Source organism: Mustela erminea, chromosome 20 (assembly GCF_009829155.1).
Source record: "Mustela erminea isolate mMusErm1 chromosome 20, mMusErm1.Pri, whole genome shotgun sequence".
Classification (NCBI taxonomy): Eukaryota; Metazoa; Chordata; class Mammalia; order Carnivora; family Mustelidae; genus Mustela; species Mustela erminea.
This window is the reverse complement of record NC_045633.1, coordinates 29,302,522-29,322,294: the sequence shown is the minus strand read 5'-3', so window position 1 is coordinate 29,322,294 and position 19,773 is coordinate 29,302,522. Positions and strand designations below refer to the sequence as shown.

Sequence of the window (19,773 nt, the reverse complement as noted above, 5' to 3'; positions counted from 1 at the left end):
CCATCCCTTGGTGACCCCAGAGGGTCCTAAGCAGGGCTCTCACTGCCCAACCAGGACAGCGTCCTTCACACTGGCTGCGATCACAACATGTTCTATGTTCTGGAAGGAAAGTGAGAGCAGAGTGCCGACCTAGCTTCCTAGGTTGTCTTTCAAGCTCTGCTTCTGGTCTTCTAAGTCGGCAGCCTACTTGGACCGATGCTGAAAGACTTCTCAGTACGAGGAAGACGGCACTGATAAAAGGTGACCCGAGACCACACACATAAAAGAAGACATTTATTATGCTAAATAACACATTTTCTTCTCCATTTTCCCCAAACAGTAAAATAGCACATGGCATAGTAAGTTAGCACACAGACAGAGAGAAGCAACCAGCAACCCCGAAAATGGGTAAGTCTTACTTTGGGACGCCTGAGAAACCCATGCTCTGAAGGGACCTTTCCCGGAGTTCCCAATCAGCAGAGGGATTACATTACGTCAGAGAAAATATTGGGATCAGAGATACTCCCGGCTCCTGGCAACTTTAGGGGCAATACGAGGTCTGTCTCTCCTTAACTGAGCCGCCGCAGATGGTCTCGAGGTCACTTTTATTTCAGGCGACACAGCTAAGGCTCCTAGTTTGAGAAAGGATTATACTAGAAGGACTTCGGATGTTGCACCTTTCACTGTAGGGCCTCCATTTAAACTGCATTTCGAAGGGAAGGAAAGGGAGGTGAGAAAAGAAGTCAAATTTTGCTGCAGACCGAAATTATCCTACAGAAGGCCGAGAGCGAGTAGGAAGGGGCTGACTTGAACAAACGGCCGCTTCCACCCAAGGATCAGAGAGAGGCGAGACTATCGGGATGGTAGCCCTTTGGAATGAGCGTTGAAGATAACATAAAAAATGCTGTTACACCTTTCCATTCTAACCTGACATTTATATAGGATCTATGAACGTCTCCTTGAAATGGCATCCCAATACTGAATGTCTTTCAAGCACAAGCTAAAACACGTTCAAAAGTCTCCCGTCACACCAACCAACTTCCCGTGAGTTGAAATTCCACTCAAAGTTTGTCTGATCATACAAACTGAAGCGGGAACTTCACGGCTGCCCCGTGCGCATCCAGATTCATGTGAAAGAAATCATTCTAAGACAAGTTTTAAAATTAATCTCACTATTTTTATTGTTCGGCTTGCACCTTAACTATGGCGTATTGAATTTGCTATTTCGAAAGCTGGTAGAGCCAGTAACCCCAGTATTATCTGCAGATCGTCCGAGGTACTTCTTACACCTGAAAGCATCTTCTTGGATTCTACCGTTGGCTCCAAAAACAGGGGCTCTGAGTGGCCAAGGAAAACACTTTGTGTCTCAATCAGGAAAACTTCGGGGTGTGCGTGCAGCAGTGGAGAGAGGATGAAATGCAGGCCAGACAGTTCCAACTCAAAGCCTAGCCCCTCCAGAAGAGCACTTGGCGGTTCCTCCTCAGAAATCCCTGATTCTGACCGCTTCTGAGAGCGCAGTAGTCCTGACGCCTGAGACGCCGCTGTGTGGCCCCGTCCTCCGTGGCGGTTGGTGGCCCCGGGCCCTCCTTCCAGCCCGCGCCCCAGCAGAGCCTCCCTCGCTCCGCAGCACACCCCAGCAGAACGCTCTCTGGCGGGAGCGCAGAACACATGCACAGTCTTGCTCTGACCCGCTACAGAAGGTGAATTTCTTCGTAATGATTCTTTCAAACATGGAAGTGTTTTGTTGCCATTGTGAAGGAAGAGGCTGGCCTCACTCGAAGCATTTTTCATTTCCACTGATAACTCCTCACTTTGTGAATTTCCATCCCCATCACCGGCAGGCCTAGGCATCCAGGAGGGGGAAGGCGTATCTGTCGGGCAAGGGCTCTCCCCCTGTGCTCCTTCAAGTCCATACAGCAGCCGGTCTGAGTCCTCTCCCGCCGCCTGCACCTTCCCGAGGCAGGTGTCCCTCATGCTGTGTGTTCTCTGATGTGGTGAGCCTGACGACGCGCCTCTGTCAGTCAGCGGAAGGCCTTCAGTGGATCTCAATATGAACCTGGAAGAGATAATCGGGAGTATTATTATGAAGACAGAGCCTTGAAAGAGCCTACACATACCAGGTACTTCTAACAAACAAGAAGATCTTTTTTTTTTTTAAGATTTTATTTATTTATTTGACAGAGAGATCACAAGCAGGAAGAGAGGCAGGCAGAGAGAGAGAGGGAAGCAGGCTCTCCGCGGAGCAGAGAGGCCGATGCGGGACTTGATCCCAGGACCCTGAGATCATGACCTGAGCTGAAGGCAGAGGCCTAACACACTGAGCCACCCAGGCGCCCCAGGAAGATCTCTTTAACAGTCTCTGGTACCAAGGACTCCTACATTTTGACAGAAAACAGGATGACAACCTACCAATTAGGGATCACAACAAAAAGAACATACTTTAAAAGAAAAAAAAAGAAAGAAAACTAAACAGTACTTTATTACTGCAGGGTTTCCTAAAAATACTTAAAATTAAAAAAAAAAACATTCTTAGGCTTTGTAGTTTTCACAGCTATTTAGTTATTTCTGTGGGTTCTATAAAAATCTGTCCTCTATTTAATCAGGATGTAACTGGATGACTTGATTATGCAAACCAAGGCCCTACCTGACGTGTCCTATTTGAGACTGAGTCTCAGTGACTCAAGCATGACAAGCCACTTTTAAGGAATCAAGGTCAACATTATTTACAGATCTGCTGTCCACAAAGCCCTCCCAGGAAAAACCTGCGTGGAGGTCACGGCCTCAATGTGGTAAGGAAGATCACGGCTGTCAGGGCAGGGACCTCAGCAAATTTTTAGAGTCTCGTTAAGAGAAGAATTCACCGAATTTATAGGTACTACAAGTAAAAAAAGGGTGGAGAAAGTTTCTTGGGCTTACATCCCCATTCTCAAACTCGCCTAGTCCAAGATTCTGCGTGAAAACTTCGGGACAGAAGTTGATTTGTAATCTCAGCAGTGGTTCAAGAGCAAACTCAAGGTGGCCCGTATAGTTAACATTCTTGCTGTACCTGCAACGCTAACAGGACCAGGCTTTTTCTGTGACCAAGAATCATCTTTCTTTGACATCATTATGCCCCCAATGGGGAAGATGTGTCAAGAAAGGCTGTGAAAGAGCCTTGAGACCAGGAAACAAGCTGAATGGGCTCACTCTCCACTGCGTCCCTGGGTTACCTGAGTTTAGGGGGCCCTGCACCTGACTCTGAGTTGTAAAAACTGTGAGAGGAAGGCAAAAGATTTCTTATCCAAATAATTAAAAACTCTGTTCAGAGGAATACAATTGATTATTACCCTGTGGATACTGACCACGTGTACTGATCATTTGCACTGCACTTTGGCATTCCTGATTATGTGTGTGCGTGTTCTGTCTAAATTCTCCTTTAAACCGATTAGAACATCTAATTAATCTAATTAATGAGTTAGCATCTAATTAATGAGTTCCCTCATTAATTGATGAGTTAAAAAAAAAAATGCTGACCCATGTTCCTTTAAAAATCCATAACCCCAGAGCATTAATACATGGAAAATAAAGAAATACATCGACTGTATTTACTATTTTTCTAGAAGGCCAGCCTACGGAAGAACAATGTAAGGAAGACACACAGCTCTGCTGGGTGAAAGGAGGGATGGAAACGCGGGACGTGAGGCAGAAGCCCGAGAGCGCTCAGCTCGTTTCCCACAGAAAGACAAAGCCTGAGCACGAAGAGTCAGGAAGCAACAAGCGTGCGATTCAGAGTGAGAGAAATCCGGACAAGGAGAGCCCGCTGGAGCTGAGAGGCTCAGCTGCGGGGACAGAGAAATGGGGGGCAGGAAGCTGCAGTTTCTCTAACCAGGGGAACAAGCTAGGTGAGTGTGCAAGTGTGTTACATTTTTTAAAAATGTAAAGAGAGGAGCACCTGGGTGGCTCAGTGGGTTAAGCCTCTGCCTTTGGCTCAGGTGATGATCCCAGGGTCCTGGGATTGAGCCCCGCATCGGGCTCTCTGCTCGGCAGCGAGCCTGCTCCCCGCCCCCACCTGCCTCTCTGCCTGCTTGTGATCTCTGTCAAATAAATAAACAAAATCTTTAAAAAAAAAAAAAGTAAAGAGAGTACACTCGGAAGAAAATAAACAACTGTTGGAGGCTGAAGCAGAAGCAAAAAGGGCACAGGGAGAGGCGTGAAGCCAACCAGGGCTAACGAGGCACAAGGGTCGTGGTGCAGGGAGCGTGGCCTCCATCAGCAGAGCGACTGAGCGACATTCGGCCAGGAGATGGTGGCCAGATCTGCATTTCTGACTAACTCCTTGGCTGCAGGGTGGCGGCTGTGGCGGGTGGGAAGGAATCACACAGACCAATGAGGAGGCTATTCCAATTCCACAGGGGAAGAGTTGAGGCTGTGGATGAAGAGGAAAGAGAAAATATTTTTCCACTTGGTAGCTGACGGATGTAGAAAGGGAGACCACCACCGGTTTCTCTCGTTTCACTTCTAGGTAATGAAGGCATCACGAATGGAGAATGGAGAGGAGCAGCAGGTCTGGAGGGACGTCTAACAGCTCAGATGGGGACACACGGAGTCTGACTGTGGGAACTGGACAAGCATTTGGATTATTAATCAAGTGGTTAGCTCAAGAGTGACGTCAGAGCTCAAACCCAGATTCTGAAGTCCCCAGTTTTGGGGAGATGGGTAAAAAAGAGAAGACAGTAAGATACAGAAGACCAGGCTCTCCAAGATCTAGTGAGGACACCCCAAAGCCACCAAGGGGGAAGATTCGAAGCAACTCGAGAAACTCCATGTCATAGACACCAAGAGCGTCAAGCACTTCAAAAAAGAGGGCAGTTAGATGTGTTTCTTACACAACTTCATTGGCTCCAAATAAACTCTAAACTTCATACGATCTTCTAGTGTAGCGGGTGCTAGATGGGGTGACCCCAACTCAAGGAGTAGAGGAGAAAATATCAGATCTCTGCCTAGCTCATTTTATCTCATTCCCCCTTTAACTTTTTCTAAGTTTTACAATATATGCCATATTTTGGTGGAGAACCATAAAGTTTATAAATACATCTCTATCTGGAGGATACATTCAAAATTTTTACCAACAGAAATGTGATCAATCCTCTAAAGAACTGAAAAAATGTATTTGAACAGGATAAAGCAATACACAAATGCAAGATGCCATTTTTTCAAAACTGTGATATAACGTTACATTGGTTTCAGGTGTACAACATGAGGGCTCAATGTTTGTATATATTACAAAATGATCGCCAGGAGTTGACATCCGTCACCACCCATTACCATTTTTTTCTTGTGATGAGAACTTTTAAGAGGTACCATCTTCTAAGTGTGGATTCTGGCTACAATTCAATACAGCTGACCCTCAAAAACATGGGTTTCGATTGCACAGATCCACTTTTATGCAGGTCTTTTTCCACAAATACAGTACAGTCCTGTAAAATATTTCCTCTTCCTTAAGTTAACATTTTCTTTTCTCTAGACGGCTTTTTCTAAGAATACAGCATATGGCACAAAATATATGTTAACTGTTATTGCTAAGTTAGATTTTTGGGAGTCAAAAATCTGTGGATTTTCAATTGCACAGGGGTCCTAACTCCCACCATTGTTCAGAGTCCTATATACTTGCAAAGTTTACCCCCTCAAAAACTAGTCAACTTCTCTGGACAGTTCTTTGAAGTTAAGTTTCCAGAGCATATTTGTTCAAACTCTCCATTTATATTACTGATTTCAAATAAGAACATTTTCCTGAAATGAAAGCATTCTCAAATATACATATCCATGGGGAGCCTGGGTGGCTCAGTGGGTTATGCCTCTGCCCATTGGCTCAGGTCATGATCTCAGGGTCCTGGGATCGAGCCCCACATTGGGCTCCCTGCTTGGCGGAGAGCCTGCTTCCCCCGTCTTTTTGCCTGCCTCTCTCTCGGGTGTCAAATAAATAAATAAAATCTTAAGAAAAAAATACATATTCGTATATATTTATGTGTATATATATTAGCTTTTATTTCATTTACATGAGAGAGACAGAGCACGCGCAAACATGAGCAGAGGGAGGAGCAGAGGGAGAGGGAGACCAAAGTCCAGCTCAATCCCGGGACCCTGAGATCGTGACCTGAGCTGAAGGCAGAAGTGTAACCAACTGACCTATCCAGGCACTCCTTAAGAATGTTTATAAATACCTTATTTTAATATGTATTAAAAATATGGGGCGCCTGTGTGGCTCAGTTGGTTGAGCAACTGCCTTCGGCTCAGGTCATGATCCTGGACTTCCAGGATCGAGTCCCACATCGGGCTCCCAGCTCCTTGGGGAGTCTGCTTCTCCCTCTGACCTCCTCCTTTCTCATGCTCTCTCTCACTCATTCTCCCTCAAATAAATAAATAAAATCTTTAAAATAAATATATATATATATATATATATATATATATATATATATATATATTTGAGAAGCACCAGGCTGGCTCAGTTCATTAAGCATCTGTCTTTGGCTCAGGTCACGGTCTCAGTGTCCTGGGATGGAGCCCTGCAGGCAAGCACCTGACTCAGCAGGCAGTCTGCTTTCCCTCTCCCTCTGTTCCTCCCCCTGCTCATGCCCTCTCACACCCAAATTTTTAAAAATATTTTTTAAAATAATAAAATAAAATAAAAAATTCTTAAGAAAAACATGTCACTTAATAGGGGCCACCTCTCAGGAAAATTATCTAACTACTTTTAGCATGTCCTTGTACAAGGACTTAGTGCTGTTCAGAAAGATGAAATATTTCCAGAATTGTGTTAAAATACTCCAGCTAAGGTACCACTAATATAATCACATATTTAGTAATGTTAGAATATGTTGTTTACTGAAGATCTACTTTTTTAATAAATTCAGTAATAAACTATATATTTAATCTTGACAAAAATACCTCAGGTCAGGGGTACCTGGGCGGCTCAGTGGGTTAAAGCCTCTGCCTTCGGCTCAGGTCATGATCTCAGGGTCCTGGGATCAAGCCTTTCATCAGGCTCTCTGCTCAGCGGGGAGCCTGCTTCCCCCTCTCTCTGTCTGCCTCTCTGCCTACTTGTGATCTCTGTCTGTCAAATAAATAAATAAAATCTTAAAAAAAAAAAAAAAAAAACCTTCAGGTCAGTGAAAACATTTTGGCTCTGATCCCTCAATTAATCAACAAAAACTACCTTTATTTTTTTTTTTTTGGGTCAGCAAAAACTTCACACTAGATACACATGTTATTTTGAAAGCCAGAAATAATTTTCAAATAATTTCTAAACAAGTGAAGTATTTTTTATGGAAGTACAGTTGACACACTCTAGATTAGTTTCACGTGCACAAAGTGATTCAACAAGCTTCGACATCGTGCTCTGCTCCCCACGAGCACAACCACCATCTGTCCCCACACAACACCACTACAATCCCACGGACTGTATTCTCTACGCTGTACCTTCCATGCCTGGGACTTATTCATTCCACATCTGAGAGCCTGTACCTTCCACTGCCCTTCACCCATTTTCCCATCCCCCACCAGCCCATCTGGCGCCCATCATCAGTCTGTTCTCTGTATTTATGGGCCTGTTTCTTTTTTTGGTTTGTTCATTTGTTTTGTTTTTTAGAACAAAGTGAAATCATATGGTATTTGTGTTTGTGAAATATTTTTATAACTTATTCTCACCCTACTACATATATAGATATATCACATTGTACCCAGCATATATAATTATATAATTAACTGTCCTTAGCCCTAGAAATCTCATCGCCACATCCTCCCCCCACCCTGTGTTAAGGCTACAAAATAATAAGCAGCATAAACTCTGGCAAACAAACTTATCCACCAACACGGAGACCATCAGGGTAAAGGAAGGAGTCTATTTGGAAGTTCAAAACAGTATGATTCAGAAAAAAAGAAGTGTGGTACTGGCAGTAAGTTCCTGAACGTATTTCCTCACCCGACACATCCCCCAAAAAGGTAAAAAAGGTTGAAAATGGAGCCACAAAACCAGAGGGGTGATGTGCACAGGGAAACAAGATTATCTGGGTGCGTCCACAATTCCAGTACAGACAGGAGAAATCATCCTCTACCAAAATCCCTGTTGGCTGGAGGCAGCTGACCTGCTGCACAACAATAGGCCTGACCCACTTAGGCAGCTGCTGCCCTCTTGGACTGCTGTCACCTTACCTTCTCTAACCTGAGCTATTAATGGCCTCCGGGACCTGACAGTCTGGATACCACTGCTCTGTGAACTAAAAATAACCTGGCCGCTATGCTTCTGAAAGCCAGCTGGCAAGGCTATCTCCAAAGGGGGCTGGAAGAAGACATAGCTCCACGAGCCAGGTTGGGACAACAATGGGCTTAGAGTGGGGTCCTGCTTCACAATGGCTCACAAACACACTCCAGGCTCATCCTGGCCTCGCCTGGCTTCTGGAGCTTCCAGAAGTGAACGTCAGTATACCTTAACATCACTGTGCTCACGACTGAAACAATCACACTGAGGAGGTGGCCAAAACACATTCTTGAAATTGCTACCCAGCATGGGGCACCTGGCTGGCACAGTCCGTACAGCATGCAACTCTTGATCTTGGGGTCTTGAGTTCAAGCCCCAAGTTGGGTGTAGAGATTACTTAAGGCAATACAAAATAAAATTTAAAAAACAGTAAGACTTAAAAAAAGAAAAAAAGAAAAAAGGTGTTACCCAGCTCAGAGGATGAGAAGCAGGAACAACTCAGTCGTCTCCCCATTAAGCTGAATCATAACCACAGGAAACTTACTAAGAGTGCTGAGTTCCTGTTACCAATCATTCAGCACATCTAAATCAAACCTGCCCTTAAAAAGCCAGCCGTGCAGCTCTCGCTAAGCCACCACCCTGTTTCCTCCCCCTTTCACCTGCCTGCCAAAGGTATGCTCAGATGTGGGCTGTGTCCCGACTCCGGGACCTTGGGCAATCCTCTGACCTCAGCGTGCTGTGAGGACTCACTGTGTGAGAGCGCCTAGCAACTTCTCTGACTGGCATGCTATAAACAGCAGCTGTCATCATCATCAAGAGTGTTTTAGGGAATGAACAACAAAATGGGGTGTGGGGGGGGGTTCTGTGAAGCAGAAGACGCAGGAGTGACCACCGGATGGCAACATGGAAGTGGCCTCAACACAGACTGCGTGTTTCCGGGGAGGGGTGGAAGCCGAGGCCCCGGCTGCAGTGGCCGACCAGTCAACAGGGAGCATTTTAACTTTTAGAATTATTTACAAATGCAAATAACCTTTCCTTCAGGATTCTACTCTGACAATTTCCTGCTACAAATTCAATCCGGAAGTGTTCACTGAGCTCCTACCCTGGGCCAGGCACTGTTCTAGGCACTAGTGTTAGGACAAACAGGACTCTTCTTCTTGAAGCTCACTTTCTAGTAACATACACTCAAGGACAAAAATGTTACTCACACAGTCTTCACGGCAGTGCAATCTGTATACTTATCACAGGAGATTTTATGTATGTATATGTATTTTCTAACCAGAATAAAATAGGGTTGAATTCCTCATAGCCTAAAAGTTGGCAAGGTCTTTTTTTTTTTTTTTTTTTAAGATTTTATTTATTTTATTTGAGAGAGGGAGCCCACAAGCAGTGGGAACTGCAGAGGGAGAGGGAGAAGCAGATTCCCCGTTGAGCAGGAAGCCCAATGCGAGACTGATCCAGGACCCTGGGATCATGACTGGAGCCAAAGGCAGACACTTCACCAACTGAGCCGCTCAGGTGCCCCTGGGAAGGCCTTCTAACTAGGGCGAACCCAAAGTCAAAAAAGATTGTTAAATCTGACTACATAAAAATAAACCTCAAGGGTGCCTGGCTGGCTCAGTCAGTAGAACATGCCACTCTTAATTTCAGGATTGAGTGTTCAAGACCCACACTGAGTGCAGAGATTACTTAAAAGAGAGAAACAAAGAAGCTTTTTCAAAAACAAGTAAGTAAAGTTTGGTATGTCAAATACACATCATAAGCAAAATCAAAATGTAACTAAAACAAAACAAAACAAAACAAAACAAAACCCCACTTTTCAACTCTTAACTAACAGATACAAGGCTCTGAGAAATTACGATCACCAACAACCAACAGGAAAATGGGCAAAAAACATGGGTAGTTCACCACCACCCCCCAAAAAAGTGAATGAGTCTTTCGCTGACATACCACGTAAGGAAGTACTTACGTAAGAGAGGCATGTTGCCTCAAACAACAAACACAACACAGCCACTCCCAGTAGCTCCCCCACTGCCCCCCCATCAGGAGCCGCCATGGTGTCCCTCCCATCCGTCCCCCCCAGAGTCTCCCCGCTTCCATCCTCAACTCTGAAGTGCAGTAACAGTGAGCCTCCTGAAATGCTCAAACACAGGATTACCATATGACCCAGCGACTCTCCACTCCTACACCCAAGAGAAATGAAATCACATCCACGCAAACCCTATTCGTGAATGTTCCCGGCAGCCTTACTCACTCATAATAGCCAAAAACCGACAACAGCCTGAATGTCCAAGGGATGGATATAAAAGTCAAGAGGTGTCTACGGAAGTGTCACAGATTGGAGACACGGCAACTAAATGCAGTGTCGGGTCCTGGAACAGGAAAAGGACACAGTGGGAAAAACTGGTGAAACCCCAATGCATCACACTAATGTTCATCTCTGAGGTTTTTTTTTCCCCCCAAAGATTTTATTTATTTATTTAACAGAGATCACAAGTAGGAAGAGAGGCAGGCAGAGAGAGAGAGAGAGAGGGAAGCAGGCTCCCTGCTGAGCAGAAAGCCCGATGCAGGACTCGATCCCAAGACCCTGAGATCATGACCTGAGCCACCCAGGTGCCCCTCATCTCTGAATTTTTAACTGTGCTATACAGTTAGCCTCCAACAGCAGAAAATGGGTAAAGCATCTATGGGAGCTCTCTGCACTATTTTTGCAACTTTTCTCTAAGTCAAATCATTTCAAAGTAAAAAAGTGAAACAAACAAACAAAAGAACCAAAAGCCTCATTCTGGTTTGGATTTTTTTTTTTTTTTAAATACCCCAGTGTAGGGTGAGGAGATGAAGATGGTGTAGGCTTGACGAAATAGATAAAACAAGATTAGCAAAGAGTTTATTTATCCTTACTGAAAAGGAATGACAGAGATATAAATAAATAGGTAAGTGTGTGCCACTGCCACACACACTTCGCCACTGCCTTCGGCTTGGGTCATGATCCCAGAGTCCCGGAATCGAGTCCCATATCGGGCTTCCCCTGCTCTGCAGGGAGCCTGCTTCTCCCTCTCCCTCTGCCTCTCCCCGTGCTTGTGCGTGCGCTCTCTCTCTCTGTCAAATAAATAATAAAATCTTTTAAAAAAAAAAATCCTTTAGGGGCGCCTGGGTGGCTCGGTCGTTAGGCGTCTGCCTTCTGCTCCGGTCATGACTCCAGGGTCCTGGGATCGAGCCCCGCAACGGGATCCCTGCTCGGCAGGAGGCCTGCTTCTCCCTCTCCCACCCCCTTGTTTGTGTTCCCTCTCTCGCTGTGTCTCTGTCAAATAAATAAATAAAATCTTTAAAAAATAATAATAATCCTTTAAAAAAGTAAATCACATGAAGTCCCATCTCACTGAAACATCTCCCACTTCGCTCAGAGTACAAGCCAAAGTCCTTACAAAGGTAAGAGGCACCACCATCCCATGTCCCTCCCCACCCCCATCCCCCAGCTGGTTATTGTGATCGTGTAAGAACAGAATTAAGAACACTCAGAGGTGGCTGAGTGGGAAGAAGCTGGCTGGCTCAGTGGGAAGAGCATGTAACTTTTTTTTAAATGAAGGATTTATTTATTAGGGAGAGGGAAGGAGGGGGAGGGGGAGAGAGAGAGAGAGAGAGAAAATGCGTATGTGCCCATGAATGGGGGGGTGGGTCTCAAGCAGACGCTGCCCTTTTCCATGTAAAAGCAATTCATTTTTATCGGCCCTTACAAAACTATCAGAAGGTGCTATGGTCTCAATGTCTGTCCCCCCGAATTCATATGCTGAAACTCCAACCTGAAGATGGCCGTACTAAGGCAGGGAAGCCTCTGGGAAGTGTGCAGGTCATGAGTAGAGCCCTCACGAACGGGACTGGCGGTCTTACAAAACCACCCCACAGAGACCCCCAGCCCCCCTGACTATGAGACGACAAGAAGGCACCTGCTAGGAAAAAAAAACTCTCACAAGGGCCTGGCCATGAGGGTGCCTAGATCTTGGACTTTCCAGCTTCCAGGCTGTGAGAAATGTGTTTGTGGTTTATAAGCCACCCCTGTCTGTGCAGGTAAAGAACCACTGGTTCTTCTCCACAGATCGTTTGAGAAGCAATGCCTAGGCTCTCCCCTGAGTTAGGGCTGCTCCCCCCAGGTATAGGCAAACACATTTTTTCTTTAAAAGATTCTATTTATTGGGGCGCCTGGGTGGCTTAGTGGGTTAAAGCCTCTGCTTTCGGCTCAGGTCTTGATCCCAGGGTTCTCGGATCGAGCCCCACATAGGGCTCTCTGCTCAGCAGGGAGCCTGCTTCTCCCCACCTCTCTCTGCCTGCCTCTCTGCCTACTTGTGAGCTCTATCAAATAAATAAATAAAATCTTTAAAAAAAAAAAAAAGATTCTATTTATTTATTTATTTATTTATTTATTTGAGAGAGCACAAGAATGAGATAGCATAAGCAGGGGAGGAGCAGCAGGGGGTGAGGGAGAAGCAGACCCCCCCACCCCTACCCCCACCCAGCAGGGAGCCTGATATGGGGCTTGATCCCAAGACACAGGATCATGACCTGAGCTGAAAGCACATGTTTAATGGCCTGAGCCACCCAGGCACCCCCACTTTTCTTCACTTTATATATGGTTGGTATTTTTATTTTTTTAAGATTTTATTTATTTTAGAGAAAGAGGTAGGCAGAGGGAGGGGGAGAAGCAGACTCCCCGCTGAGCAAGGAGCCTGACATGGGGTTCGGTCCCAGATCCCCAGGATCATGACCTGAGTCAAAGGCAGAGGCTTAACTGACTGAGCCACCCAGATGTCCCTGGTTGGTATCTCCTAACATCAGTACATATAGATCTAACATACTTTAGTATCTGCTTGACCCATTATAGGACTTTGTGTAAGACTTAAAAACAAAACAAAACAAAAAAACCTGACTCAAAAATACAGATATTCACTGTACCATTCTTTCAAATTTTATATAGGTTGAAAATTTTTCTAAAGTTTATGAAAAACAAACCATGATGAAGGCATTCACTTGAATGGAAAGATTCCCTAGTGTGTTTTCCGCATGTTCGGTACTTATCATCTCAAAGTATGCAGTCGTTCCTCAGCTCAGAAGCCAGAACAAATTCCTAACTGAGCTGATGCTTCTGACTTGACTCATTAAGATTTCGCAAAGCTTATATACTTTTAAACATTTTCTTAATAATCTCTAATTTTCCCCAATCGAGCAAAAGAATAAAACTCATTTCAAGCTGCACTAGGAGATCCTGCAACTAGGATCTCGGGATAGTTACTACTTCCTGAAACTGTTCAGACATAAGACCATGCAACCTGAGTCAATGCCAAAGTCCTTTCAATGCTCCTACACCTCTCAGTCTGAAGCTCCTTCTTCACGGACCAGCCTCCTCCTGTTCTAGAACAAGCCAGGCTTGCATCCGCTGTAGGGCCTACTCTCCACAAAACTAGATACACTTCTAACCCAGACATCTCCCCTTCCCCAAGGCTTAAAGCCCTCACCGCTGATTTCAAAAACTTTTGTTCAGGGGCACCTGGGTGGCTCAGTCGTTAAGCCTCTGCCTTCAGCTCAGGTCATGATCCCAGGGTCCTGGGATCGAGCCCCGCATCAGGCTCCCTGCTCAATGGGGAGCCAGCTTCTCCCTCTCCCACTCCCCCTGCTTCTGTTCCCTCTCTTGCAGTCTCAGTCAAATAAATGAATAAAATCTTAAAAAAAAAAAAAAAAAGCTTTTGTTCAAATGCCACCTAATCAACGAAGCCCACCTGCTTTATTTAGCAAGGCAACCAGTTCTTCCGGCCCACCTACACTCCTGAACTCTTTTATTTGACTGGAATGAACGAATACAGATTTTTTAAGTGACAGGTGAACACAAAGACAGGGAGTTGTGGATTGACAAAGTCTATGAGAAAGGAGACTATGACAGAGCGGTCAGAACCAGAGGAGAGAGCCCACACACACAGAGGAACCAAAGGAAGCTTCCCCGGCCTGGTTAGCGCAGATCACTCCAGGGCAGTATGGCCCATATCATGGAAGACAAGGACATTGCTCAGTGTGACAACAATCATCCACCTTCACCATGTCCTTTCTCTAACCTTTTTGAGGCCTTCTTTTTTTCCCCCCTTGGGGACAGGAGCAGAGGGACCCAGAGAGGATCTTAAGTAGGCTCCATACCCAGCTCAGGGCTCTGACAATCCTAAGGTCATGGTCTGAGCTAAAATCAAGAGTCAGAGACACTTAACTGCCTAAGCCACCCAGGCGCCCCTGAGACCTTCCCTTTTTTTTTTTTTTTTTTTTTTTTTTGACCTTCCCTTTTAATCGTTTATAAATCTAGGTGACCTGAGCCCAAGATACTTGATTCTTCTCTCAGGCAGCATAACTGAAAAGTTGGAGGCATAACCAGTTACATAGGTTCTCCGCACAGTCTATCATCTTGTTTTTACTAATTTTAATTTTTTTTTAAGATTTTATTTGTTTACTTGCCAGAGAGAGAGCACGGGAGAGAGAGCATAAGACCACAAGAGGGGGAGCTACAGGCAGAGGGAGAAGCAGGCTTCCCACTGAGCAAGGAGCCCGATTTGGGACTCATCCCAGGACCCTGGGATCATGACCTGAGCCAAAAGCAGATGCTTAACCGACTGAGCCACCCAGATGTCCCACTATTTTTAACTTAGTATTTCATACAGATTTTCATTTTTCTACTTGTATTTTGGATTCTGCATAAGTAGGATGCTAATGACTCTAGCAGATTAAGGCTGCTTACAAATATTTTTTTTCAGAATTTTTAAAATTTATTTTTTCTTAGGCTTCCAAACAGTATTTTTTATTTTTTGCAAACAATATTTTAAGATCATAAAGCTCCTAGGTTTACAAAGCTCTTTTGCATCTGTTTTCTCATTTAATCACCTTGCATGTTAAAGAGGTATCAATCTCCTGAAAAGGTCTGCAAAGGATGCAGACGTCCTAAGTAAACACACGGGACACAGCATCCTTTAGTCCAGCACCTACCATGCAGAGGCTGGGGACACAGTGTGGTGAGTAAAAAGGCAGCCACCTCAGCTGTCCTCTTACTTGGATGCTATTTCCCATGGCACTTCCCTTTACAAGAGGCCAGAGTAATTAAACCCTTAAATCAGGTTAATTTAATTAGTGATTTTCCACAAATGAACAGCAACTCTAAACCTGCAAGGGCATTTTAAGTAGCAGATTAACTATGAGAGTAAAGAAGAGATACACCCCGCTCCCACCCTCTCCCTGCCTCAGCCCATGAAGTGACTGCCGTGGCACCTGAGTTCTTAGACAGCCGCCAACAACCCTGGTGACCACTCTGTGCTCCCCCGCCCCCACCCCACCCCTCACCTGACTAACAGCCCACACGCTACCCCTATATAGCTCAACTCCTGGGCTGTGCTGCACCTGGACGGCTAATCCAGGTCACGTACTGTCAAGTACACCAAGTCACCCATTACGGGCTTTTGGGATTGGTGAGCACTGAGTCCTTCTGACAGCTCAAACCACTCCAAGTAAAGTTAATTTCCCTCCTCCTAAATACATCTACTCTCAATCATTACAGTGCAAATTCCTTATTATGAAATTTGTACTTGAATAACTGTTCCTGAGGTTCTCAAACAACTACAAACAACTGTGAGATTTGGAAACCCTAAGCATCACATTAGAAATGGAGTCCTTGATTCCTTATTGCTTATGGAACAAGCAAGCCTTCAGTACTCTTGCAATGAAGAGAGCCAAAGTGCAAGATCACATGGATATGGTGATCATGCACTTCCTGAAATCAGAACTGAAGTGTGAGACTGTACCAAATGACTGAACCAAAGGAAGAACAGCTTGTCCAAATGCCCAGGGGCAGATAGGCAGAGAGTAGTAAGGAAACTGTGAGAAAGAACAGTAAACAAGAGGGGCGCCTGGGTGGCTCAGTGGGTTAAGCCGCTGCCTTCGGCTCAGGTCATGATCTCAGGGTCCTGGGATCGAGTCCCGCATCGGGCTCTCTGCTCAGCAGGGAGCCTGCTTCCTTCTCTCTCTCTCTCTCTCTGCCTGCCTCTCAGTGTACTTGTAATTTCTCTCTGTCAAATAAATAAATAAAATCTTTAAAAAAAAAAAAAAAAACAGTAAACAAGAAGCAACCCAAGTAAGAAGTTAGAGAGGTGGGCAAAAGCCAGACCTGCAGGATAAAAATATGTGTGAAGTGCCTCCTGTGGGCAACAAGAAGCAGTTTTGTTCTGCTGTTTTGTGGGAAAGGACACCTATGTTTAAAAAAAAAATACTTCTCTACAGCCCGGTGGAAAACAGATGGTCCAGGTGAGTGATTATGGTAGTCTGGATTAGAGGGTAGTCATATACAAGTAAAGGAATGTATGACAAAGGTGATTTTTTTTTTAAATGTACAAAACATGGTAATTTTTTTTTTCAAAACATGGTAATTTTACCATTATGTACTAGCTTTTCTCTTATAGTAGTTCTTGTAATTCTGCATGTGACTGCAAAGCATTAATGCAATTCTAGACAAAAGGTTCCAAACTAGGAGCTTGGGGGGGGGGGTGTCAAATGCAGACGTGTTTTGGCCACAAAGTTTACTTTATTAAAACTTGAGTTAAAAAAAAAAAAAAAAAAACAACTTGAGTTAATATGGTATCTAAACATCAGTATTTCCAATTCCTCTTGAAAAACACTAGATCTAGCGAACAACTGTTGGCTAGTGGCAACTGGCTAGAGCACAGGCTTTCTGGTTTCCCCCAATCGCCACACCCAGCACCTTTGACTCGTTCCTAACTACCTGCTTGAAAAAGATTTCACTTTTCCACTCTTCCATTCTGGTACTTTCACTTAGGGGTGCCAGAACCCCTTGTTCAAATAAAAGTATCCCAATTTGGATCTTAGAACAGAAAGGCAGGTTCATCTCATCTCCCCTTAACACAATTTTGATCAAGAACTGATTTTAAGGGGCGTCTGGGTGGCTCAGGTCATGGTCTCAGGGTCCTGGAATCGAGCCCCACATCGGGTCTCTGCTCAGCGGGGAGCCTGCTTCCTCCTCTCCCTCTGCCTGCTTCTCTGCCTACTTGTGATCTCTGTCAAATAAATAAATAAAATCTTTAAAAAAACAAAACAAACCTGGTTTTAAGTAGCCCTCACGAGTGATTAGCACCAAAACCCAAGGGTCCAGGTACCCAGACAATTCCATGCTGATACAATCAAACCAGAGGGGACAAAAAGGACAACACCTGCATGGTCTCAACAGCCCTGTCCCAGCACTCGGGCTTCCTCATTCTGCACATGAGGGAGCCACACAAGTACTGTCAGACAGGAAGCTCCGGGAGGGCAAGAACCTGTCCCTCCTCCATCCAAGCCTGCACCAGGCACTCCAACAGGAGCTCGGCATCTGGCCAGCTATGATCCACTTATAAAGGAAAATTCTCAATCCGACGACTTTTCATCCCACTAGAAAAAGACATCTGTAATTACCACGGGATGAAGGAACGTCATTTACCACAAAGGCGATCTCCAAGGTGCTGAGTGTGTGTCCACTTTCTCACATCTGAATAGTTTCCGGACTCTGAACCCTTTTGCGTCTCTGCCCCTTCCACCTCATTTTGCCTCCTCTTCAGCCTCACCCCACTTCCATTCCGACCAGGATTAATCAGCTACAGCTATCAAAACACTAACTCCTTTTAGGGATCAAAAATAATTTGTTGAAGAGCTTCGTAAAGTTTGGCAACTAGCAAAGTCAACCACAAACCCATCTCGCAAACCCAACCATATATAATTTTCCGGGCAAAATTTCTTCTTCAGGGCCTTTCCACCGGCGCCAGTTTCCACCATCCCCGCGGACCCCACGCCCCAGCTGTAGGGCCTCAGCCTCGGGAAAACGCTCCACCCCGCCCCCAGCCTCATTTGCAGAACGGGGAACAACAATAACCTCAGCGGGTTTTCCTCCCGTGGGGTTGCAGGAGAAAGGCACGGTGCCTGGCATACACTCAGCATCCAGCTTGGCAGCTCCTGTCAGCATCCTCGCCGTCCCGGGCGGGCTGGGCCGGGCCGCGGGGCGCGGACCGGCACTCGGGGAGGGTCGGGGGGAAAAGGGCCAGCCAGGCAGGCGCGGCTCACTCACCTGCAGGCGGACGTTGAGCATCATGGAAGCCACGATGTAGAGGTAGGGAAAGTTGATGCGCAGCCGCCAGGCCAGGTCGAAAAAGATGAGCAGGGTGCGGGTCAGCCCCTTGCAGAAGACCCCATAGGAGCGGGCGGCGGCCGAGCGCGAAAGGCGGACAGCCAGGCCCGACAGAGCCGCCGCCATATAGACCGGCGCCCGCCGCCCGCTCGCCGCGCACCGACCGGCCACGGACCCGGACCGCCCGGAGCTCCGAAGCCCGCCCGCCCTCTCGGCGCCGCGTCGCCCCCGGGCCTCCACCCCGGCCACTGGGCCGCGCTCGGCGCGCTGAGGGAGCGAGGGAGGCGGTGGCGAGGTCGGGGGCGGGCGGGCGGCGGGAGGGTAGTCCGCGCGTCACACTCCGGTAAGCGCCTCCGCGAGACGCCGCCTGGTCCAAGCCTGGCCGCGGGGCCTGACGTCACAATGCCCGCGCCGCGCCTGCGCACCTCTGTCCCGCCCCCTACCCCGCCCCCTGTCACCTTCCGCAGGTGAGACGCGCATGCGTGGGCGAGGCGGGGGCGGGATGCTCCGGCAGAGCCGCCGATGCGTTGTCTCGGTCTGCCCCCTAATGGTCAAACGAGAAGGTGAACAGTGAATTTGAATTACAGTGTACAATGTCAATGTCCTTAATAAAGGGGAACTGTACACTTAAAAACTGTTAAAATAGGCAGCTCTTTTTGCCCACGGGTCCTTTCCCGTGCTTTAATCAAGCTACCTTTTTGCACCTAAAAAAATCAATCAAAATAAAAACAGTTAAAATAGCAAGTTTGATGTTATATATATCTAACCAGAATTATAAAAAGCAAACAAAGGGAGGCTTCCTGGGGCGGAGGGGCAAAACATGCTCCCCATGTAGATGGTTTCAGGACCCCTGCCATTGTTGTTCAGTGTTGACTTAGGTAAAATTTAATCTTTAATAATTTTGCCCGTCACTGAAAGTCTGGGAATTTGGTACAGGTGAGGAAAAAAGAGTTTCACTGATGAAATTAAAAGCAAATCTTAAGTCTTTTAAGAAAGCAACAGTGTGAAAAATTGATTTAAGTGTAAAAATTCTTTGCTCTAAAATGGGTTTGCAATGACAATCATTATTAAATTAAATAACTTTTAGAAGTCATTTAAGGGGAGCTTCCAGGTACATCTGACTCTTGGTTCCCCTCAGTCCTGGTATCCAGTTGTGGTCTCTGGGTTGTGAGATCCAGTCCTGCGCACTGCCCGGAGTGCTGAGTCTGCTGAGGTTTCATTACCGCTCCCTCTTCCCCTCCCCCTCATGATTTCTCTCTTTCTAAAATAAATAAACAGAACTTTAACTTTAAAAAAAAAATCTGGGGCAGGGATGCCTGGGTGGCTCAGTTGGTTGGACGACTGCCTTTGGCTCAGGTCATGATCCCGGAGTCCT

General features: G+C 46.0%; 1 protein-coding gene across 1 annotated transcript; it reads right to left on the bottom strand.

The window, feature by feature from the left end:
- Positions 1-1,909: 1,909 nt before the first annotated feature.
- LOC116581115 (small integral membrane protein 10-like protein 2A) lies at positions 1,910-18,728 on the bottom strand (the record flags this gene model as incomplete). Its single annotated transcript, XM_032328142.1, has 2 exons — positions 1,910-2,035; positions 18,339-18,728. Coding segments are annotated over 2 exons (411 nt in total), but the record flags the coding sequence as incomplete, so codon positions are not given.
- Between the last annotated feature and the right edge of the window lie 1,045 nt (positions 18,729-19,773).